The sequence below is a fragment of the Oxyura jamaicensis genome, chromosome 7 (genome assembly GCF_011077185.1).
Source record: "Oxyura jamaicensis isolate SHBP4307 breed ruddy duck chromosome 7, BPBGC_Ojam_1.0, whole genome shotgun sequence".
NCBI lineage: Eukaryota > Metazoa > Chordata > Aves > Anseriformes > Anatidae > Oxyura > Oxyura jamaicensis.
In genome coordinates, this window is record NC_048899.1 from 20,568,725 (window position 1) to 20,593,705 (window position 24,981).

At 33.8% G+C, this 24,981-nt stretch overlaps 1 protein-coding gene across 6 annotated transcripts in view; it reads left to right on the forward strand.

The window, feature by feature from the left end:
• SCN1A (sodium voltage-gated channel alpha subunit 1) overlaps positions 1 to 24,981 on the forward strand; it is a 96,110-nt gene that overhangs the window by 57,448 nt on the left and 13,681 nt on the right. For all 6 annotated transcript variants that reach the window (XM_035331319.1, XM_035331323.1, XM_035331320.1 and 3 more), the window contains 7 exons: positions 461 to 817; positions 1,565 to 2,047; positions 5,774 to 5,891; positions 6,439 to 6,593; positions 9,074 to 9,247; positions 10,327 to 10,449; positions 23,000 to 23,281. In XM_035331319.1, coding sequence (XP_035187210.1) covers positions 461 to 817; positions 1,565 to 2,047; positions 5,774 to 5,891; positions 6,439 to 6,593; positions 9,074 to 9,247; positions 10,327 to 10,449; positions 23,000 to 23,281 — 1,692 coding nt within the window. The remainder of the gene's footprint in view (positions 1 to 460; positions 818 to 1,564; positions 2,048 to 5,773; positions 5,892 to 6,438; positions 6,594 to 9,073; positions 9,248 to 10,326; positions 10,450 to 22,999; positions 23,282 to 24,981) is intronic.

Genomic DNA, 24,981 nt, shown 5'->3' on the forward strand with positions numbered 1-24,981 from the left:
ATTTATTTATTATTTTAAATATTTTAAATATTCTATTTTAAATAGAATTATTTTAAATATCCTGCTATGCAGAAACAAATAGATTCACTAGATAGATGTGTTGTGCTCTGATTAACATCATGGGAAAAGATCTACTCTGCAAATACTTATAGAAAAATAGCCTAGTTGATTTTAGGAGATAAGCAACAGATTTTAAATTCACTTTGATTGGTAATTTCTTGAGCCTTGGATAAAAACTATGCTTTGGCCATATCCAGCTCTAAGTTTGCAAAATTTGTGACTGACCATTCTATCATCACACATTTAGCACAGAGGACAACCTATCAACAGTCATACTCAAGCCATATTTTGATGTAATATCTTTCCGTAAATTATTTTTAATTATCTTTGTGTCTTTCTTACTTGTCCTAACATTCTTTTTTTTTTCTTCTTTTTCTTTTTTTTTTTTTTTTTCTTCCAGTTACGAGTTTTCAAATTAGCAAAATCTTGGCCAACTCTAAATATGCTAATAAAAATTATTGGTAACTCTGTGGGAGCTCTGGGAAATTTGACCCTGGTGCTGGCCATCATTGTGTTCATTTTTGCTGTGGTTGGGATGCAGTTGTTTGGGAAAAACTACAAGGAATGTGTCTGCAAAATCGCAAGTGACTGTGTACTTCCACGCTGGCACATGCAAGATTTTTTTCACTCTTTTTTGATTGTATTTCGAGTATTGTGTGGAGAATGGATAGAAACAATGTGGGACTGCATGGAGGTTGCTGGCCAAGCCATGTGCCTTACTGTCTTCATGATGGTCATGGTGATTGGAAACCTAGTGGTACGTAATCAAAACATTAACAAAAAATTATTCAGCAACAGAGTGGGTTCAATTCTGAAGTGAACTAAGTGCTCTGGCTCCACTTCAACAAAACACTTAAGCAGGTGGTTTCAAGCGATGCTTAAAGTTAATTTTAAGAGCTTTTCTGGATTGAGAACAAAGTATTCTGCACCTTACAACATCAAAAGGCTAAGACATAATGTTAGAGTGAGCACTTAGTCACTTCTTAATCTGTCTTTTGGCTGTTTATAAATATTTTGTGCTTCAAATAAATTTAGATTATGGTCTCTTCATCAACCATTTGCTGTTTTTTTTATTATTATTATTATTATTTATCACATATGATTAGTCACCTAAATCTAATTTCTGCTGTGTGATGGAATAAGTTAATTTTTTTATGATGCTGAATAGCAAATTTGTTATCTCCACTTCTAGGTTATAATGTTTTTCCACCAAAATGTTTCTTTACTGTCTGGATTTAAAGACACATTTACAGATCAGTAGTCAGTCGTAGTAATATTGTTGAACAGGACCTGAGCAAAAAAAACAAACAAACAAAACAAAACAAAAAACTTAGTTTTTCACAGAGAATATAAATAGTTTTGAAGGTACTTTTATTTGGTTATGGTGAATTATTGTGACATCAGTCTTCAATGTCACTAATATGAGCCTTTTTATTTCTTTTTAATGAAGTACATTTTCTTTGTTGGGATAAACTCTAGAATGTCCTTTCTTATTTTTCTGCAGGTACTGAACCTATTTTTGGCCTTGCTATTGAGCTCTTTTAGTGCAGACAACCTTGCTGTGACAGATGATGATAATGAAATGAATAATCTCCAAATTGCTGTTGCAAGAATGCAGAAGGGCATAGATTATGTGAAAAGAAAAGCACGTGAATTCATCCAAAAAGCTTTTGTTAAAAAACAAAAAGCTTTAGATGAAATCAAACCACTTGAAGATCTGAACAACAAAAATAGTTGTATTTCCAACCATACAACTGTTGAACTAAACAAGGACCATGACTATATTAAAGATGCGAATGGAACAACTAGTGGCATAGGCACAGGCAGCAGTGTGGAAAAATACATAATTGACGAAAGTGATTACATGTCATTCATAAACAACCCAAGCCTGACTGTGACAGTGCCCATTGCTGTGGGTGAATCTGACTTTGAAAATTTAAATACAGAGGAATTTAGTAGTGAATCAGACCTGGAAGAAAGCAAAGAGGTATGTAGATACTTTGTGCATTTCTCTGTGATATTTTGCATGTTTTTATTTTTTTAGGGAAAAAAAAAAAAAAAAAAGTGTATTCAGTTCTTCATCATTTGTTATTTTGTCACTTTTTATACACAAGCAAAAGTGTATGAAGGAGGATTTAATTCTTGATGAATGAGAGGGTTAAAAATTACAGTAGTTCCAAGAGAAGATAAGATACCAGGGAATGGGGGACCAAAACAATCCATAAAGACTCCTTATGGCCCGTATTTTGTAATTGCAACATCTAGTGGAGCATTAGCTACATGCTTATTCCACCAGAAACTTTTGTTTGCCCCCTGTAACAAGGATCCCATTAGAAGTGACACACACATGCTCTCTGCCACTCAAAAAAATCCTCCTCTATGTGATGTCTTTTTTGTGAGCAGGAATAAACCAGAAAACATAGAAATATGTTTTGACTAGTATTTCCTTTAGACAGTGGAATTTAGATTTTAAAATTGCCAACTTTTTAGACCAATAAAAAGATTCCAATAAAAATAAGATTCAACCACAGACATTTCAAATCCCCTTAGTTGTTAAAACTGAAAAATGGTATCAGCAGACTAGAACATCTTATGTTCCTAACAAAACATCAAAGCAGGCTAGAGATACAAAACCCTGTGGGAACTGTATTAAAAACAAAAACAAAAACAAAACAAACAAAACAAACCAAACAAAAAAACAGGTGTAACTGTTCTTTTACAAGACTTTGTGGCTATTTTAATAGAATAATTTCCATTGATATACTAACATAACTTGCAAAACAACTACACCTTCAGCAAATTAGTGTGTTGATATTTTAGTCAAAACAGAAAATTATCTTTCCAGACATCTAAGAAGAATAACTTTCTTACTTAAGGAACATTAAACTAACTAGTTTCCATTCAGTTAGCAACCCTGTTCCTTTGTGGGATACCAGACGCTGTTGTATTGCTTCAACATTGTAGTACTTAGACACTCAGTTTTAGGCTAGCTGAATTTTATGCTGCTGTCACTTTGGTGTACCTAAGCCCTCTAGTGTTCCCTACAAAAATATATTCCTAAACTAAGAGCTATCTTTGTATCCTCTTCAAGGAAGGAGACTGGTACAAAACAGCCTCTTCCCTTGGGAACCTTTTTCAGAGCATTGTTCCCATTTCCCATTGAATATCTGAAGCATTAATATTTCTTTTCCTATTAAATATTTTCCAAAATGTCCTATAGGACATAATAGACTTTGATTCAAGCTTCTGAATTGCTGCCACAATAGATGTTATAAAAATTTATTTGAGTACGCTATCAAGAACTTGCCCCAGCTAAAAGAATTTCTAAATAGAACAAAATTTAAGAAAAAAAAGACCACTGGTCATCTACTCTCCCCATAACTGCCTTAATGCTAGGTGATCCAGTCTTCCAAATTATCAGAGGGCAGACGGTCAAATGGAGGAATACAAGCTGTTTTATGACTGATCAATGCTGAATACACTCAGATAGGAAACCTTTATGTAAGCTTTACCTAAGTATTAGGTAAGCTTTACCTAAGTTCATCCCCTTGCCAGATAGAAAGAGAAGTAGAGGGCATGCTGCCTGTAGGACCAGTCTTATCTTCCATTCCTTTGAGAAAGCACCATGAAATTTCTGATTTTTCCCACAGAAACTTATGAGAGCAACTCTGTTATAGAGTCTTCCATGGGAAGAACATTCAGCATTGCTGTTTTGGATTTGAGTCCAACTCCTCATTTTATATTGACTGTTAGTACAAAAGAACTGTAAAAGAGAAATGATGAACATTAGAACAGCTTTCTTTGGCAGACTTTGAATTATCTGAGTTTTAGATGAGAGCCCACTTAGAAAAGACTATATGTACTCTCCAATTCCAAGGCTAGTGGGAACAAACAGAGGAGTTCCAGCTGGCTTCAGACCATATTGATTTCTTCAGCACCATTCCTGGAGTTTTACAGTGCTGGCCAGGATCCCTTTTTCCTGATTGGATAATTTCTAAAAGTTTTTTTTTTTTTTCTTTCTTTCTTTCTTTTTCTTTATTTCCCTCCAGCTGTGTACCCTCTTTAGCAAACTAACAACTTAATTATCTTAAAAGTATAAATCACACCATTAATTTCAAAGAGCTTAGTTTTAATGTGCAAAAAGTAGCTGAAAATAGCATGGCAGATTTGCTTCTTACAAGAAAATGATGAATTAGAATGAAATTTTTTTTTTTCTCCCCCAAATCTGAATTCTGTGATACTTTGAAGCTTTTTTCTATTTTCCAAATTAATTGCATCCATATCTAACATATTTAATTGCTCTTACCTGCTAATTTAATACTGATTTCCCTGCACTAGAGTTTGTAAGATAAGGACAGTAAATCTACTATTACCCTGCTTTGAAAGATTAAGTCAAGGTCTTAATTATCACATCTTGTATTGTTTTTCATCCCCATTATAGACCTCCTCTTTCCTTGTCCCAGTTTCAGTTCAGTAAACTGATCTGACCTCCTAACTTTGCATCAGCATATTTCATTTCCTCCAAAGATGCCACAAGTCAGTGGGGAAAAAATTAAGGGTCCTGTTGCTGTCTCCTCATGAGGGAGCTGCAGGCCACCGTTAGCCCTCCCCTCAGCCTGCTCTGCTCTGGGCTGAACAAACAAAGGGACTTCAACCACTTATACATCTTCCCGTCTAGACCCTTCACTATCTGTGTTGCCCTCCTTTGAACACTAATAGTTTTATGTCCTTTTTATACTGTGGTGCCCAAAACTGCACACAGTACTGGGAGGTGAGGCCGCAGCAGCATAGAGAAGAGAAGAGCAGAGCAGGACAATCCCTTCTCTCAGTCGGCTAGCGGTGCTGGGCCTGATGCACCCAGGGTACAGCTGGCCCTTTTGGCTTCCAGGTCAAGCTGCCGACCATTCAACTTGTTATTAACCAAAACCTCCAGATCCCTTTCCATGGGGCTGCTCTCCAGCCACTTGTCCCCGAGTCTGTATGTACATGCAGGGTTATCCTGTCCCAGGTGCACAATCTGGCACTTGCTCTTGTAAACTTCATACTAAACTGGTGATCATCCAGCCCTTTAATTTGTCAAGATAATGCTCATCATGTTACTGAAAATTAGATTAGGTTATAAAACATAGTTTGATGTTTTGTAGGCCATTCTTAATCTAACTCAGCTTTAACGAATGCAGTTTTTGCTTCCCTGTAAGTGAGCTAGATTTCCAGCACTTTTAATCTGGACTTGCTGACCACTAAAATAAAACTTTTTCTGTGCTGATCAGTGTTTTTTTTTCCCTCATTCCTTTGAGCTCCCACCATATTTAGATATATATAGGCTCTTACCTGCTTTGCAGTAGAAACTGCAGATTGCTGCAGATACATTTAAGCTTTATTAATTCTATCCAACAGATCATTGCCACTTATGGTTAGCTGTAGTCATAAATCCTTGCAGGCTTAGAGCCATCATTCATATTTTTTTTTTAGTTTGAGACTTAATTTTCTTTGAATATTATTTATCACTGATACAGTTTCTATTTAATGTATCCATACAACGCAAGAGGATTTTTTTTTTTTAAAGTACAAAGTTAACGTAAGTTGATCGGCAATTCACTTACATTGAATACCATAACAAAAGCAGAACTATTTAATTTTTCTGAGGACTACTAATATTTGCCTTAAAAACATTTACTGTGCATTTGTGATACTTTTTCCTTTTTCTTTACAGAAGCTAAATATGTCCAGTTCATCTGAAGGTAGCACAGTTGACATTGGACTCCCTGCAGAAGAGCAACCAGAAGCTGAACCTGAGGAAGCCATGGAGCCAGAGGCTTGCTTTACTGAAGGTGTTTGGGATGAAAAATAAAAAATAAAAACGCGAATTCATTAATAATTAATTGTTAATATTTGTGTGATTAATTATTTACTCTTTTGTCATTATTTAAACAATGATTAGAAGCAGCAATACTTTTAGACAATAATTTAACATATGGATAGTGAATTTAATATCCCAAACAGTAGAAAGTGCAATATAATTACACTTGCCCATATGTGCCCATATTATATGAATTAATATATTTTTATCTCTTACATTGTATTCTGTAATGTGGCTTCACATTGCATGGACTTTTTTGTGTATAATATATTGAGTATTGAGCACTTAGTTCATGATTAATGATAAATTCTTTTTTCTTATCTGTTCATTGATTTGTAAACTCCATCTCAGTAATAAATTTACTTGCTTTGGAGAGGAAAGAGATCATCTAGGTGAAAGTCTATTGAGTTTTTACTAAATAACACATCTTCTGGAAATGTAGTGCTGTGCCACTGTGCAATCAAAGTTAATGAAATTCAACAAAATTTCTCTTTCTTGATACATATGTTGTTTTAAAGGTTGTGTACGGCGTTTCAAGTGCTGTCAAGTAAGTGTAGAAGAAGGGAGAGGAAAGCAGTGGTGGAACCTTAGAAAAACCTGCTTCAGGATTGTTGAGCACAACTGGTTTGAGACTTTCATTGTCTTTATGATTCTCCTCAGTAGTGGAGCTCTGGTGAGTAAAGCATTAAGAGTGCGTCATAATTATGTCAGAAAGCATTGTTTTACTTAGTTGTCGCTGCCAGAAAAATTCCATGTCTTCAAAGGATCACCAAATTTTAGTCAGGACTTAAAAAAAAAAAAAAAAAAAAATGCAGAAAAAGTCTCTTCTCAATAATATGTCCAAACAAGAACAGACAAAATTGATTAGAGAGGGCTTAACTCCATTGCTGAAAGTGATATGTCTGAACCTGGGAGAGAGAGAACATGTGAAGAAAACACATTTAACTTTGTTATTTGGGTTTGCCTCTAGTTTTACTGGTGTTTACTGATATATCTAAAGGAAAAGAACTGTCCTCTCTATGAATAAGAATGTACTGTTTATGCTTCTAGTTCATCCTTTTACAGACTCATGTCTGGGATATCTGTAAAAACATAAATTTGCCAATCACCATGCTGTAAGTTTAACAAGCATATGGGGACAAAATAAAGAGAAGCCAACCATCATATAAGTCTGTAACAACAACAAAAAAATAGAAACAAAGCCATTACAAAAAAAAACAACAAAACAAAATAATATATCATTTTACAAATATAAATAATGACAAAGAATACAGAAATTTGAAATTAGCTGTTAAATAAAGCTGAGCCTGGATTAGCTGAGCCTGAACTGAAGTTTCTTAGGCAAACTGTTTGCCCTGAGATTACCTAGAGCGTATCTGACATCTGCACATGTAAATGTAATTACCATTCAGTAAATTACCTAAATTTCTGCATAATTAAACAAAATTACTTTGCAAAAGTCTATTAGAAACTCCTTAGGCCACTCCCAAATCTTTAAAATACACTTAATGGCTAGAAGTTTGTGATTATACCTATAAAAAGTATAGTATTCTGGTTGTCTTTGGTCTAATATCAAAATAACAATCAAATAAGCTACTTTTACACAACACAATGTGACATGTTTCCTGTGTCACATGAAAAAAAACTCATATATCTAGAGTATTAAATTTTGATAGATGAAACTGATTGGAGAAAACCCTCAGCAACAAGAATTTAAATGAAAGAAAAGTACTGGCAGGAGACTGATTAATGATCAGTTTCCATCATAGTGTTTAGAGGAAGTCTGGGATGAGATGCCACAGCACTAGCATCTCATGCTCCTGAAACTAAGGTGTGTGTCATCCACAGAACATTTACTTTGGGAGAATGCCACACAGATCAGGGCATTAGCTTAAGACCCTAGAGATGTGAGAGTGAAAAGGTCTCCTCAGACCTGCCAACACTGTATCCTAACGTTCACCCCAACGTCACACTTGAGACTGTCTTTACAGATGGAAAATTAGGCAGGCATAAGCTCCAGGATGCTTGCAAAGCCCAGCTTCAGGTGCACACAGTCAGGGAGAAATGCACCACAAGCTTAGCCTTTAGCATAGTGTGACTCATTAAATGGAATTGGTACATGCCATCTCTTCCCAATTTTGTGAGCTAAAGCTAAGCTGCTATTGTATCAAAGTACATGAGCATCCAAAACTACTGATACACAGATAGCAATTGGATGATCAGTACAGAAACACTAATCATTTGAACTGACAGAAGTGATTCAAGATGGGACTGGGTAAAAATGAATGTTAGTATTGATAAATACCCAAATCTTTGCAAGCTGACAGATCATTCCAGTTCTTTCACTCCGATAATACCAATAACTCTTATATGAAATAGCAGTATAATTACAATTTAAAAGCAATTAAAGGGAAAATTTATTAGAGGACAGAAATAATTACTGAAAAGCAGACATTATATGTTTGAACATCGTTTGTCAAAATTTTTGTTCTAAAAATGAAAACACATAAAACATAAATTTGCAAGGATCATAAGAAATTTTATGTAACTAATAAAATGTGGATAATACAGTAGAGAAAGTATTTGATTTAGATAAACTTTTTTTATGAAAAGAATAACTTGTTTTATGATTTATGGCTTAAATTTTTCAAAAACTATCAGGACTTAAAAGCATAAGATCAACTGCATTGTCATTTTACTGAAAATTTTACAGCTATGGCCTTGGATTTTGAAAATGAATCTACCTACATACAAACTAAATTATAAATTACTCAGCATAATTCGGTTCACTTCCATCACTTTGCAGAATCAAAAAAAATTGTAAGTACTGAAAATGATCTGAGTATAATAATTGACCAGCAGCAATAAATAAAGATCTCTGTCCAGTGAAGAAGTTGTTGCTGTGTAATATCTGCTTCTCTATCCTGTAAGCAGGAAAATATAGATCCATAGGATAAGAACAGGTATATACAGTTAGCAGAAAAGGAAAAGGAACCTTGAGACAAAACTGACAATCCCATGCCAGTTCTTGAAGAAAGGTTTGCTTTTTTTTCTTTCTTTTTTTTTTTTTTCCTGCCTTTGTTGTTGTTGTTATAACTTAAATTATACGTCAACAAAGGGAACAACCAGTATCTTTGAATGTTTTTCTCATAGGCTTTTGAAGATATATATATTGAACAGCGTAAAACTATCAAGACCATGCTGGAATATGCTGATAAGGTCTTCACTTACATCTTCATTCTGGAAATGCTGCTGAAGTGGGTGGCCTATGGCTATCAAACATACTTTACTAATGCTTGGTGCTGGCTGGACTTCCTGATCGTTGATGTATGTAGTGCTTTTCCTTGATGCTACTTTTATATTAATTTTATCTGGTGTTTAGTTTTGGTTTTTGTTTGTTTTGTTTTGTTTTTCATTTGCTTGTTTTTCATTACTTGCTCTACAACCATATCTATGTATGCCAACTAGCTTACTTTTCAGTTTAACAAGGAAGGTATAGGATAGTATAGAAGATCAGATCAGAAGATAAGAAGAATAGTATACGAGATCATTATGCTATTGTTCGTCCAATAAATAGTTAAGGAATTAGAGTAATGGAGGAGCATTCTGGGGAAATGGGAAGAAAACTGAAGGTATTATATTAGTTAGGAGCCACAGCATATAGAGGAAGGATATGGCATTTCTCACAGACAAAATGCAGGGATGTAGAATATATAAAGCCACCTGGATATGAGACTTTATTAGTTCTGCTGCCTATGGAACTGTTTTTGTAATGTATTTTAAGAAACAGCACAATCCAGATTAAAGTCAATGTAGAAAGTACATAAATTCAGTATTTAGGCAAAAGTTTTTGTCAGTGTAACCGAATATTAAAAAAAAATTAATCCTTTTTACCAATTTCCAGAGAAACAATGTTGCTCTGTGACCTATCTGTTAATTCAAAACAGGCTTCAATCATTTCCTTTCCAGTTGTGGGCAAACAAATGGGCATTATCAACTGTAATTACTGATCCCAGCAGCATTGTAAAACAGAGAAAAAGGGAGGGAGAACAATGCTTAAATTGGTAAAAAGGAGAGATTCATTTCTTTTTTTTTTTTTTTTTTTTGGCATGTGTGTGTTTGTGGTTTTAAATGTCCTCCAATCACTAGCAAAATATGAAATTCCTAATTATTAATGTTTCCAGATATTAACTAACTGTTACCTTATGGCACTTTTGTTTATCTATTCACCCATCATTCTCTTCTTTCTTATTATTTTTTTATTATTATTATTTAAAAGACTTCGTATTCCTGAAGAAAGTGGTCCAAAATTAGATTCTTCTAAAGGAGTTTATAAAAGCGCACATCTATGGTATGTAAAGTAGTATGTACAATATAATAATTTTTACTTTCCTGTTTTCATATAGGTCTCATTGGTTAGCTTAACAGCAAATGCATTGGGTTACTCTGAACTTGGTGCCATTAAGTCCCTTAGGACACTAAGAGCTTTGAGACCTCTAAGAGCTTTGTCACGATTTGAAGGCATGAGGGTAAGAAAAAATGAAAGAATCTGAAACTATGCATGCATACAAAGGATCCATGCATGCAGAATAAGGAATGATAAGTCCATGCAGAAAGGCTGCACTACCTTTTTATCTATTGCATATCTTTTACTAACAGATAAGCAAAAAGCTTCATCAATTCACCTAAATCCATATGCAGTATCACATAGAAGTTATGTTCATTAAAGTTACTTTACTTTCTAGCCAATCTCAGGAGTTTGCTGTTTAACACTTTGAAATTGCCAACTATGAACTCTCTCAACAGACTCTTAACAATGAATAAAATGAAGCAGGTTTTTATGAATTTTTACTGATAAGCGTATTATTATATTTATACAAGGATCAAATTTAGCCTTAGTTAATAAAACTATTTTCTGTTATCAGTTGAAATTCTTCATTTTTCTTCATATCCAGTAAACCAGCTTTGGTCTAACCCCACAGAACTTTACTAGATCATAACAGAGTTATATTCGTATCAGCTAGTCGAGTTGTTTAAATATATTTCTGAGTTTGGCTGGTTTTAGAAATAAAAACAAATAAAATCATTTGATTTCTCTATGAAATTAGTCTTTTTGTAAGGCAAATTCAATACAATGTATATAAGGTTATTTCACACCTAATCCAAGTAATTTAGAGGTCCTGCTTATTATACATCTCACTCAAGGAAGCATTTTAAATTTTTTTTTTCATCTGTTTATGCCTTCATTTCCTTAAAGCCACTGAATACAAACTAACTCTTTATGCATGTCATTGAAGTATGTTTTAAGAGAATGCTTTTTACTACTTCATGGAAACATGAGAGAAAATAGTATGCTAATGAATTTCAGGTCAATTGTAAAATACTGAAATAGCCTAGAATATACTGTCTGAACAGCCTTTAGAAGCAAAGCTAACTTAAGTCAAATGGAGAATCTTTGAATTATGTTCCTTAAATTTTATTCCTCAGGCTACATATCTCTACTTCAGAAAGAATCAGAAAAAAATACTGCTAATCAATGATTGCTAGATTAATAAATTTCAATTTCATGTTGCAGTTTTACTATTAGCAGTTTTCTCATCATTTGAAATTTGTGAAATTATAATTCAGCAGGGTAAGAGCTGGTCAAATACTACAGGGTATGAGTTTTCACCTAGGTTTAGAAATTTCATTTAGCAATTTTCACTTTGTCTTTCTTTGTACTTATTGTACATGACCGTTCAGATAAATGTGTTTTTGTGCAGACAAACGCTGGGAGCTCTGAGCTTTACTTTCTTAATAATATTATTTTCAGCTGCAGGAGGACTGGGAGATTAGTTTAGAAGTTACATGGAGAAAAGAAACATCGCTCCTTAGATGATGTTTGGGGGGGTGGGGGGAAAAGACCATTACTGGAAACATAATGTCAAAATTAATAGCCATATGTTTTATTTCATTTTTATGTATCCCTACATGATTGCCTTAGGAAATTTCCCATTTAAAACATGTAGGATGTTCATGGTCAAATAAAAGTACCTGTTATTTGAGATCTATTTACTGCTTTCCCTTATTTCTCACTGTAAAACTATGAAACTATGCCAGAAGCCCAATCATATGGTAGAATTTCAGATACACAAGATGAATAATTGCTGAGTAACTTACTGTGTAGGAATCACAGAGAAGCCTGGAAAAGCAAAAAAGGTTATAGCTCCATCCTTCAATATTAATGATAATCAGTCAAGTACCTGGTTCCAGTCACTTAGCAAATTTGACTTGTCAAATGCACAGTCCTTATCTTCACTATTAGTTACATGCACTTCTGAAAATGTGTTTTTTTCCAAAGAGCTTGGCAAGTGTTCACAACAGCTCATTGTTAGATATAAGCATTACTTTATGAATGACTCACAAACAGTAAAAAGATTCAAATAACAAATAATTGACCAGCTCATTATAGACTATGCCCACATCAAATTACAGTCTTCTCAGAAACTGAGTTCATTTTGTAAAAATCCATTAAAGCAGATTATTTTTTTTAATCTACCAGCAGGAAGTAAAAATAAATTAACCCTCCTTGCTTTTTTATATTTCTTATACACTGACCTACAAGCTGAGTTTTTTTTTCAGCATGTATTTATAATTTTAATGTTTTCCCCCATTTTCAAAAATATGTAAAATTTGCCTTGAATATAAAAGAGATCAAATGTATTTCATAGAAGCCCTTATATTTAAGAAGCTTTGTATAATTTTGGAAAACAAGCTGCCAAAACAAGCTAAGCTACTTTAAATTAATCTTTTTTCTTAAATAAGCTTACCATCCTAGTGAAGTGAAATAATGCAGCATTTTACAGTCATTAAATACTAATAGCTATTTTGTAATCTCAAAATATCAAACATACTTCACTCTTTAAGTCATGTTATATTCTGTGGTTACAACTTAAATTTGTAATTATGCTGTTTCATAAGTGGGATAGATAGATTCTCTTGGCAAAGTGAACATAAGATCTATGAATCACTTGTGACAAAATAGCTTACAAGTGGTTCATAGCCTGTGCTTGCCTCAAGCACAGAAGTGAATGTTGCCATATTAAGGGCATTTAAAATATCTACTAGTACACTGCAGTCTGAGAAATTTTAATACTTCCTTCAGTGAATCTCAAAACCAACTCCACCCAGATGCTGGAAGGCAAAGTAAATAATTGCTTTAATTTAATTTAAATTTCTGTCATAGGGTTCATATTCTCATCTCAAATAGTATACATACCGAGCAGAAGTATCTGCAAACTGAGATTTGAATATACCCATTGCTTTTTGTTTAGCTTTTTAGTACTTGCGATACAATGCTTTTGCGCTAGTTCTGAATTGGTATGCTACTTGTAAATGTAGAATACTGAGTACACATTGCTTTGCTAAGTTAGAGAATTAAGTGACAATAAAGCATGCATTTGTGTCTAATTTCACCAAAAAAAAAAAGCATGTGCTTGATTTATATATTAGAGAAATAGTAGAAGGCAGCAAACAATCTGAAAACTACTTGCACTTTCAGTTTTGCATGCCTTATGCATATTTCTGGCTGATGGCTTTAAACATTTACTGTATTTCAAATTTCCAGTCCAATTTCATAACATGTAAAAATAAATTAGAGTATTTGATATCTTTGATATCCTCTAAAATTCAATGGCTATTCCTTAGATTCCCTTACCAGGAAAGAGATAATGAGACATTTCCAAGAGTACTCCAAACTTCATTAGTAGAAAAGGAAGTGTTTCTCATGTGACTGAGTTATAAAATATAGCATCAAGTGTCTGTCATTACAGAGTCACAAGTAATAACAAGCTATATATTTCTATTTCATATAGGATAACCTATCTTCAGCTTGGATGGGGTGGAGCACTGGTTCCTCCCCTTATCTATATTATGGGTACAGTATTTCCCACTTTTCTACCCTTAATGATTACAGTGTGACTGATCACTGCATTGTATATTTAAGGTTGGAAGGAAAGAGAATCTCATTTGAGAATCTTAGTAGCAGCAATACCATATTATATATATTCACTCTACAACCCCTTCTTAATTGCTTTAAATATTTGGAAATAATTGTTTGAAATTTCTGATGTTATAGATATAACACGAAAACTTTTGAGAAAATCAAAAGTAGAATTATCTGAGTTCTTTTTGCAGGAGAAAGGTTCTTCAGCTATTTTTTTAGATTTTGAGATTTATTTATCTTTTTCACTGAGATTAAAAAATTGCTTTCTTTAAAAATTCCAGTCTGGCCTTTACATTGTTTTGGAAAGATCTGTGCTTTACTCTGTTACTCAGTTTGCAGTTACATCCATTCCAAATATATATATATGTATATACATAATCCATAGAATAAGTTTTGAGCATTACTTATGATACAGTAAACATTACAGTCTGAATAGTCACAACTATAAATATTTCCATAATAGCAGTTTACATTTTTGCAGAATTTTTAAACCCATATGTTACATTAGTAGATTATTCCAAGTGTATATAGATAACATGAGACATCGTATAACATCTATATTCATTTCCTGGAAAATCTGAATTCAGTCTTCATTGTAGTAGAAACTGGTCTCTGTTGGAAACTATTTTTTATAATTTCCATAAAATGCTACTAATTGTGTTCATAATTATTCTGTAATATCCCCTGGAGTTTAGAAATGTTCTACAGGAAACATGTCAGTAACACAAAAAACTTGCATTACTGTCAGGTCCTTAGAAAACGCTTGATTTTTGACTACTACAACAACCACAACCACCAACTGTTGGAGTTTATAATTTCTGCAGGTTTTTTTATAGCTTCAGTGAAAAGGGTAAATCAACACAAACTGCATTTGCTGTAAATTTACTATCTTATCTTACAGATAAGAATTGTGTACTCAGTTACAATAAAGTATATTCACTACCTTCTGGAAATTTCCCTTAAGTATAGAGGAATTTTCTGTAAGGGATTTTTTTAAGAACTACAATCTTATTCACTGATTTTAAGGAGAGTCTATTAGAAATGCAATGTCTCCTGAAACACAGTTGAAAATTTACAAAATTCAATGTAAGAAGACTGTTTAGAGTCATGAAACACAGAGGAAATATCTTCGTATTTTGAGTTGTTTCTTAGACTATAATTCTACAATTAGAAAAGAGCTTTTAAAGGAAAATGATATGATTGTTGTTTGGATTTGTGTTTGCTTTATCTTGAAGAAAATACTGTTAGGATCTTGATTTAATTAAATATAAAGGGCAATAACATTATGTTTATGCCACAACAAAAGCAAACAAGTTTGTTGTGGTTTTCTTTTTGGTGGTTTGTTTTGTTTTGTTTTGTTTTCACTAGATCTGGTGAATTTCAAAGATACTATTCCCACTTCAACTAATTATTCTGCTTTCATGCTTGTATATATTTACAATATTGACCTGTTCTTCTCAAACAAATGCAGCCAGGCAGCTTATTGCTTGACAGATAATTATTGTGTTTCATCACACAGTATGTTAAATCACAATTTCTCCATGTTATGTCTTCAAAAGTATTTTGTCCTATGCTTGATCTGTAGTGAGAAACAGAACTAAAGCTGCTATGGAAACCACAGTATTTTATTAAATCCAGCAGTGCAGCTTCTTTCTAATAGACTGTAACATGTATAAGAAATGCTTCTGTTGTTACTTTAACTAAATTAAATTTTGTTATGAAAGCTGTCCTAGAATTGCAGACCTGTTGAAGTTAGAAGTGACATTCTGAGATCAGACATCCTGGCTGAACCTCCCTGCTAGCAGTTCAAATATTCCAAGATGCAAACTCACCACCCAATAGCATGAAATTTCCACAGCACAATCTTTAGAAATAGTTTTGCATTAAGTGTTTGTGCAAGTGTTTTCCTTTCTTTGAAGATAAAAATCAATACCAGAAACATTTTTCAGAGTCAGCTACGTGTGTATAGTAAGAAAAGGAAAAGCAGAAATGACAGCATTAGCTTGCTAAGAGAGTAAATTTATTTTCCTCTGAGATCTTTTGTCTTTTCCTTCAACTTTGTTTGTTCATTACTGTTAAGATTAATACTTAGTTATGTCTCCTTGTCAGGTCTCTCTCTGATCCTTTCCATCTACCTGTCTTCTCTTTGCATACTTCAGTTAAATCCAAAATTTTCTTTACAATTGCTGCTCTGAATGATAGATTTCTAAGTCTTCACCCTGTATCCTCAATGCACTCTTCGTTTTACTTAGAAAACTGAAACCCTTCTCACAAATATTGTAATTTTGTACTTAAATTTTTCCTATTGTTTCACATGAAGTGATTCACATGCTATTTATGACACTGACAAAACACACTTATTTCTTTCATGATCTTTTCCACATAAGAACCATTTGTTCTTCTCTGCTTAATTAAATAAATTTCTAGTCTCACTGTTGGAATTCACTTTTATGTATTTTCTGTTTTCTACTTTGTAGTGATCCTGAATCAAGGATAAGAATTAATCTGCTAAAATAAGAAATTGATTTTCTTTTACTTTTTCCCTTACTTCTAATTTTCTAAGCCCTTTTCAAAATGTTATTTTTTTCTGATCATACATAATTATAGGTTATGTAGTTAAGAATAAATTATACGTACATGCATGCATTAAGGCAAACTGTGTAGCTAAGGTGAATTCCTGACAATGTTCTAGGCCTTTTACAAGCAAATACATCCTAAATTGTTTAAGATTCGACAGGCTTAATGCTTAGACAAAGCTTAATGTCTAGATGATAGATATTAGGGAAAAAAAAAAAAAAAGGTTTTCTTGTGCATGCATGTGTATACTTATATGTAATCATTTTATTTGGAGTATGGTATCAGCAGCAATAATGATTTTTTAAAGCTACAGTTCACTGTTTCATAACTTCAAACTCATGTCCTACTCAGTTAAAAACTATAGGAAGGCCTATAAGGAAGAATGAGGCCAATTTTGTTAGAGATTGTGTATACATTAATTAAGGATAACAGAAGATTCTCACATTAAAAAAAAAAAAAAAAATGAACTTGAACATCTAGTATCTAATGGATCATCTTCCAGTGGAATTATTTTAAGGATTTCACAATTTTTATCTGAATTATTTAAGTGTTTAAGTTCATCTTTACCATTGTTAGTCTTTGCAAAACTTGGATATTAGCAAATCACTGTATTGCTGAATGATCTCATAATTGGTGAAAATTGTATTTTCTGAGATTTTTGTTTGTTTGTTGATTTTGTTTGCTGATAAATACTTTATCATCACTGATTACCCTGCAGGTCCATGCACTTCCTCTTTTTACCTGATAAACCAAACAAGAAATCTGAAGAAATTGTACATGTCTCTTAAGGTACTTCTCCTCTGGAAATAAAGTGCTGTGTTTGACATCACATTACATATCTACAAGGTTGCAGATTATGTATACAAACCAAGTAGTGAAAAGCCAGTAACTGCCATCTTATGAACGCCAAGCAACCTATGAACCCCGAAGTGTAAAAAGATATCTAAGATATACTCTACAATTAATTCTCCATTCTTCATAGATATGCATCTATGGACATGCACCAGTCTTCAGAAAATACCACTATTCATATATTGAAAAGTTCATATTTTATATTTCTGACTTGTCTCATAGGAACATCTGCTAATATTCCATGATAGTTAAACTAGAAAATGCATAGTATACATATGGTAGAAGATCTAGTGACAGTGAAAAAGCAAACGGTTAAAGGTACATGAAGGACAGCTATACATTGATTTCAAACTGCTGGACAGCCTGTTGCAGTCCAATAACATATTTATGCTGCCATAATATAAATAAATAAGGTGGTAAACAGGTCTACTTAAGCTGTTGGTTCATGAATGCCAGGAGCAAGGGATGATACTTTTCAAGACAAAGCCTTTTTCCAATGATACCTTGCCCTGGACTATTAGGCAATGCTAATCTTTTTGATTCAGGTATGAGCTTTCTTTGTGGTCTCTCTCAGACCCCCATTTGATCCTCTGACTGGGAAAGTTACTGTATTCCTTATGTCTTTTCCTCCCTTGCCTCAACTCCACGGTTTAAGAGAAAATACACCTGATACACACCTCCTGCTCAAGTCAGTGTGGTTTCAGCATCTTCTAGCCTTTGTTGTGGAAAGTCCTCAAAGTCCTCTGTTATAAGAACATGCTTAACTCAGATCATGTATGTCACCTGAGCCTCCATTCCTGTTCTACCCATGGCATACCTACCTGTTCATTCCATTAATCTTCCATTAATCCTTTCTGGTGGACCAAGCGTCTAAGCCAACGGCTGCTCGTTCACTTCATCATCTTTCATTGCAAATGCTCTCTCTGTCAAATTTGTGTACATCTGGACTTTGGCCAGGAGAGCAGGGGACATTCGTGGTCTTATGACAGGTGTTCTTACATCATATCTGTTCAAGACAGATATTTCTCATAGCTTACTCTCAAATCCTGTTCAAAGTCATTTCAGTATTTCATTTGAGCCATTAATTAATTTTCCTTCTTTTCTCTGATGTGGCCTATACTATGTATACTATTGCTCATCTCTCTCTGCATGCTGCTGCCTTTGAACAACTGTCTCTTCAATCTTTGTACTGCTAAGAGAGAGAAGAATGGCTTTTTTTGTATAAAGCCCTTTCTGCAGTCTATTACTGTGTGACTATACAGTCACAGAAATTATTCATCTTTAGATACATGTATTCAAGCCTATTCCTTTTCTTCTTCCTTGGAGTTCCTTAAGGCTTCCTCCGGCTTTCCCAGCTTTCAAGGGACTGAGTATGGGAGGAACATCTTACACTTGTTACAGTCATTTGTCAAGCATGCACAGAAAATAAGGTTTGATTTCATCCATAAAGTATAGTGAAGTAAAAGTTATTTAGCTTTCTGCATTTGTATGTGTGAATCTTATGTGAGAATGTACATGCAGGGAAAAAAAAAAAAAAAAAAAAAAGAGAGAGAGAGAGAGAACAATTAAATAACCACTATAGCTTTCAAAAGACTCAGATATGAGATGAGGAACATCAAATCTTTGAGGAACTTTTCCTGTTTAAGTCTAAGAACATAAAATCACTAAATTGATGACTCCCAAAGTAGAGGCAAATAAAGTACTTTGTCCTTTTCAGTAGGAAGAATGTTCCAGACAGAATCGTGTAATATTCCTCTTCATCCCAAATAGTGTAACCTCCTCCTCATTTGCACCAGGGTCATGGAGTTTGGAATTTCTTCAAAAAAGCTACAACCTTTATGGATAAAGTTGTTAAGTACTATTGAAGATTTTTCCTTGTTTGTTTACAGTTTACAGGAGGCCCTGGTCTCATGTAGGAATTCCTAGAAATTCTGTGGCTGCTGAGATGCCAGGATCTATTGAAGCTATTTTGCTGTAAGAACTATAATCCATTTATATCTATGAGAATCCCTATGTGTCAAAAACAATCACAAACAAACAACAACAACCAGCAATAACAAAAAAGCAACAACAACAAAACTTGACTGCTAATTTGTATTGACATATTTTCATATCAGCCAGAAGATAAGATAGACAATTAGCATTACAGTAATTATTTTATCTTAAGTACATAACTGATACTGGAGGTTAAACATTTGATGAAAATATAAACATGACAAGAATTGTGTGTATATAAAATACCGCTTTCTTCAGAGGAGTCAGTATGATTTCCCATGATGATTTTTTTTCCTAACCCAATGAATATCAACTAAGATGTAAGGTGGTCTAGAGCCCATTTGTCCTTGTAGGTGTCAGGTGCTGCTTCTGGCTTTTACTTATTGCCATTCCACCCACCTGAGGCCTACCTATGAACAAGCAGAATCAGCTTGGGCTTTTGCAGCTTGCTTACTGGAATTTGCCTGACCCACAACATCCCTCTTGATGAAATAAATAGATAACTTAAAAAAATAACTACACTGTCAGCATCCTTTTCCAACTTGTTGACATTACATTCTGGATTATAAGGAATAATAGAAAATAAACCCGAGAGAACAGCCCCTTTCAAAATAAAAACTACATTTAAAATCACACAGATCTGCTCTAGTTTTGAGAGAGCTACTAAAGAGCTTTAGTAGCCAATATTCTGTTAACCCACTACAGACTATATCCAACAAGAAGAAACTGACAATTTTTGGTTTGTTAGATTTTTTAACTGATTAAGAAATGCTTCTTGATCCCTCTTCTGCATTCACTTCATTTTAATTGCTTCTCTTTTTGTGGCTATTTGCTGTAACTCGTGTATAGGTGTTATGTGTGTATTTTGGGTGCTAACCTGGATATATGTTATGTAAGATAAGGTCCTGGTTATCCTAATATACCTCATTTACTCCCAAAGCAAACACAAGAGAAGTAAATGGGAGGGGGAAAAGAAAGAAAGAAAAAACAAAACAAAACAAACAAAAAACCTAATTGCCTCCAACTGTATGTGTCAAAGAAATTAAAGACTTCCTTCCAAGGTGGACTTTACAGTCAGGCCAGTATCTGACCAGCATGTAAAATCCCATTATAAGACAAAGACTCAACACAGGTGAAAAATAAATTAAAAATCAAACAACAGCAACAAGAAAAACCACAAACAAAAAACAACTTCTAAAAGTTTTAATTTTGTTTTCTTCTTTTCTTAAAAAACCTTCCAGGGGGACTGGATAGCTCAAGGGGTTGGTAATAGGATACAGAGCCTTTCATCTCTAGGTCACCAGTTCGCATCCAGGCCAGGTCAGTAGTGACCAAAAATTGTTACCATTTGATGGGTTTTCAGTGACCTATATGAAATACGTTGTTGGAACTGTTGTTGGAACAGTTGCAGGAAGCTGCAACTGTTTTTTTTTTTCCTAACCCAATGAATATTATTCAAGAACGTGGCTGGTCTGTTGGCAGTCACAGCAGCAAGACTGCCTTACCTGTTCATCTAAAGATGCAAGATACTTCCATGGCCTTTTGGAGAAATCTTTCTACAACTATTATGAATTCATAATTGTTGCAACAATTACACAATTACTGTAGCTGTTAGTATTCTGCTGCCTGTTCTGGATCTGTGCTGTGGTCCAATGGATCTCTAGGTTGTTAAAAAGGTAACTGCTACAAGCACTTAGTTCATACAAAACCCTTCTTTGCTGTGAGCACAGGTAACCTTAATACATTTGAGTTGCAGAAATAAATCCCCCTCTTCCTTTCTTGACATCTCTATTTTCAGTTTTTTCACAGAGGCGTTCAATCACTAAAGCACATCCAGAACATTTTTATGGGGAGGAAAAAAGAAAAAAGAAAAAAAAAAAAAAAGGAAAGAAAGAAAAAAAGAAAATATATGGGCAGTACCTGGCCTATAAATTCAAACAGAAATACCTTATACAAGGTTCTAGAACAGGTCAGAATCGGAATAAATTCCAAAATAATTTAATTTCTGATTGAAATGTTGTTCTCAATTCCATCAACTTAAGTAGTAACAGCGTTGTTCTCCCTGCAGGATAGTAAAACATTTCCCTCACCCCTTTGAAAATGGTTTATTGTGTTCAGATTATTACTGGGATGCGGTTAGACTTTTTAAACATTTTTTTAAACAGAAGTTTATGCTTACATCACCTAGATACTTCATTTTCTGTAATAGAAATCTCATGAACTAAGTGTACTTCTTTTAAAGTTAGCACCAAAAATAGAAGATGCCAAGAAAAGCTAAATTTTCAAAAATTCTTGGTTTTATATATGACAGTGATAATTTTGCTAAAGAACATTCCAATTTCTACCATCCAATGGAGGAAGGCCTTAAAATGAGAAGAAAATATGCCCTGAAAATAACATTTCTACCTAAGATCTCTAAACAGGTCCTAATTCCTGGCCATAACTTTTGGGAGGAGGAGGGTGCTGAGTGACGAGTAACACAACCACAACACTCCGCTTCCAAAGGCCTTCAAGAGGCTGTGCAATACAGGTAGTAAGATGGAGCAGCTCTGAGTTTGCTCAAAATTATGTGGTAGTGGGGATGATTCCTCCATGTTGCAGAAATCAAGGAACAAAGATAGACTTAACACATCCTAAGTTTCCACATCAATCCTTTCCTGTCTTACTGCAGGAATTGGATTACTGAGAATCAGATTCCTACCTTTCCAGAAGGTCCTAAAAGTTTTTCAGAGAAAACAATAAAATTTAAAATAACAAGCACTTTGTAAATGAGGTCTGGTATTGGATACTCAAGTAGAAGTAATTGCTCAGTTATTCAGCCAAACAAATATTGCAGAAGTTTTAGGAGCTTTGACAGACACGTTTCTTAAACTAACATTATCTATTAGAAAAGTATAATTTTTTCTACATAAATAATAATTGATGTCTTGCCTACAAGGGGCTAAACAGGCAACTGGCCAAAAGCAAATTAAAATGCCAAATCAAAACTCCTAAATATGTTCTTGATATATGTCCTTCTTTAGATAAATGAAGGGTATTACTGACAAACTCAATACATAAAACAATAAGACTGGAGCTTGAAATAAATTATGTTGATTCAAGTAGACACATATTGCAAAACTGTCTTGCTTTTCTATACAAAGAAATTAATCTTTGTTATATTCTTGCATGGAACAATAAGGCAATAAAGATATGTATATAATTCCTGCATAATCTTTTTAATGTAGAGCTTAGTTTCTAGATTCATGGCATTTGTGTTTTCACCTTAGATTTCAAAGTTATGTTAATTGAATTACAGGTTGCCTTTTTTTCTTTAGACATTTTAAGCTATAATTTTTAGAATTTTCTTATGTCTTTACTTACATTGCACATGTATATCTTTTTTTTTATATAGAACATACTGGTGTCAGGTTTCATCTTACTACCTCTAAGTCTTATATTTTGTTTTTCTTTTAAGTATTTTAATTTTCTCACTTATTTTCATTTCATGTACTCATTTTAAGTATTTAAAAAGAAACAGTGCAATGTTACAGTTATTAATGTACTGCATTAACATGTATGGTATTAGTTTCTGAACAAGCATTTATTAAGCATTGGTAAAACAGTATACAAAACTGCTATTGTAAATATTCTTACACTCTTTTCTTTTTCCCCCTGTATTTGTGTACTAGGTGGTTGTGAATGCCCTTTTAGGAGCAATTCCATCCATCATGAACGTGCTTCTCGTTTGTCTTATATTCTGGCTAATTTTCAGCATCATGGGAGTAAATCTGTTTGCTGGGAAGTTCTACTACTGTGTTAACACCACAACTGATGAAAGGTTTGAAGTCGACCAAATCAACAATTTTAGTCAGTGCGAGGAACTCATAAAAAACAATCAAAGTGCCCGATGGAAAAACGTGAAAGTTAACTTTGATAATGTAGGATTTGGGTATCTTTCTTTACTTCAAGTAGTAAGTGATCGCTCTTTATATACCTCTTATTGTTTATATGTAATAGTGAAAAGCAATTCTAGAAACAACAGCAGAAAACATATTTACCTGACAATTTTTATCTGTTAGTAAAACTACTGCACTGATAATTGGCTACTCTTTTCATAATAAGCAACGAATAGAGCCTGCTCAGCCGAATGAAGAATTTTTAGGATATCTGACAGAACAATTGTTATTCTTCCTATTCATAGCTCCCTCAATTGTCCAACACCTTCTAACTGTAAATGTTTCTAGAAGTACCTAGGGCTGGCATTCAGTTATCTGAATATTTTAAGGTTTACCATTGCTGAAAAACATAATCCACATTGGTGTAATTAAGTCACAAAAAATAATTCCAGGTAGGAAACCCCCTCTCAGTGATATGGCTGCCACCTCTGCAGTCTTAGGTGATCAACTTCTGTCTGGGAATGGGAGCAATTTCCATCCAGAAGAGAAACAGAAGAAAACTACTATTAGACACTATAATCTATGAAATATTTTCCCTGCTATTTCAGTGCATAAGCACCTAGTGGCTATTTAGCAAAAACTGAAGGAAGAAAGGAAAGACAAATATATTTGCAAGAATATACTATATGGTTATGTATGCACTGTCAAAAATTGTGTTCGCAGAACGTGAACTACCTTGTGTATTTTGTCACAGCTAACAATCTGACCCAGCTTTAGTTAGAAAAATGCAGGAGTTTAACCAGAATTGTGCAGTGGGCAACCTCTATGGCTTTTTGAGATCATTGGATAATTCTGCAGAAAGAAGTTTCATTTTTATAGTTTTTTTAATGTGTCTGTCTTTTCTTTTGGCGTAAGGAATCTTGTTAATGCAAACACTGAAAATGATGCAATAGTATCGACAAGGGCCTGCACAGGGTCTAAAACATTAATTCTGAACAGTGTTAAATGTGCCTCCCAGTGAACAGAGCATCTCACTGAAAGACTCTGATGACTCTGAAGATTTTAAATTAATTATGATTAATTATTTACTTTACTGTCATGCTAGGGAAGAGCAAACAGGGACCAACAGAATTAAAGAAAGAAACTACTGAATATAGTTTGATTTTGGTAACAAAATTGGATTGCAGCAATAGAATTTCTTTTCTCTGACTGTTTTTTGAAACCCATTGACTTAGAATCCCCATTGTGAAGGGGAGGTTCAGTGTACCCATGTTCAGGTGAAAAAAATGTTAACAGGTACATTTTTTCCTGACATTGTGTCTACAAACACTGCCCCTCTGCTATTTGCTGTGTTGTATATATTCCAGTGTGTCAGCTATGCTTTGATTATTTCATCTCCTCTTCACTGAAAAGCAGAGAATTTTTTTTTCTTCAGCAAAAATATTTCTTAAATGAATTAGAGTATTGAAGTGCTCTGGAAAGCAAACTGGGAGAAATATGCCAATAACACCCATGCTTCTAAGGAAAAATTAATCTAGGCCTACCAAGGAGGGACCTCGGTCTCACAGAAGGAGAAGCCAGTTGTTTTTCAAATATCTACAATAGATAGATTTCACACAGGTATGAAATGCTTGCCTAGTGGATGGAGTTTGTTGTGTCAGTAGAATCTTTGTATTTTTTATTTTTTTTTCTGTACTACTAAAATGCATGAAAAAGTGTGAGAGATTTTTTGTTTCACATACCAGAAAAACCAAGACACTTCTGTCATTCCATGA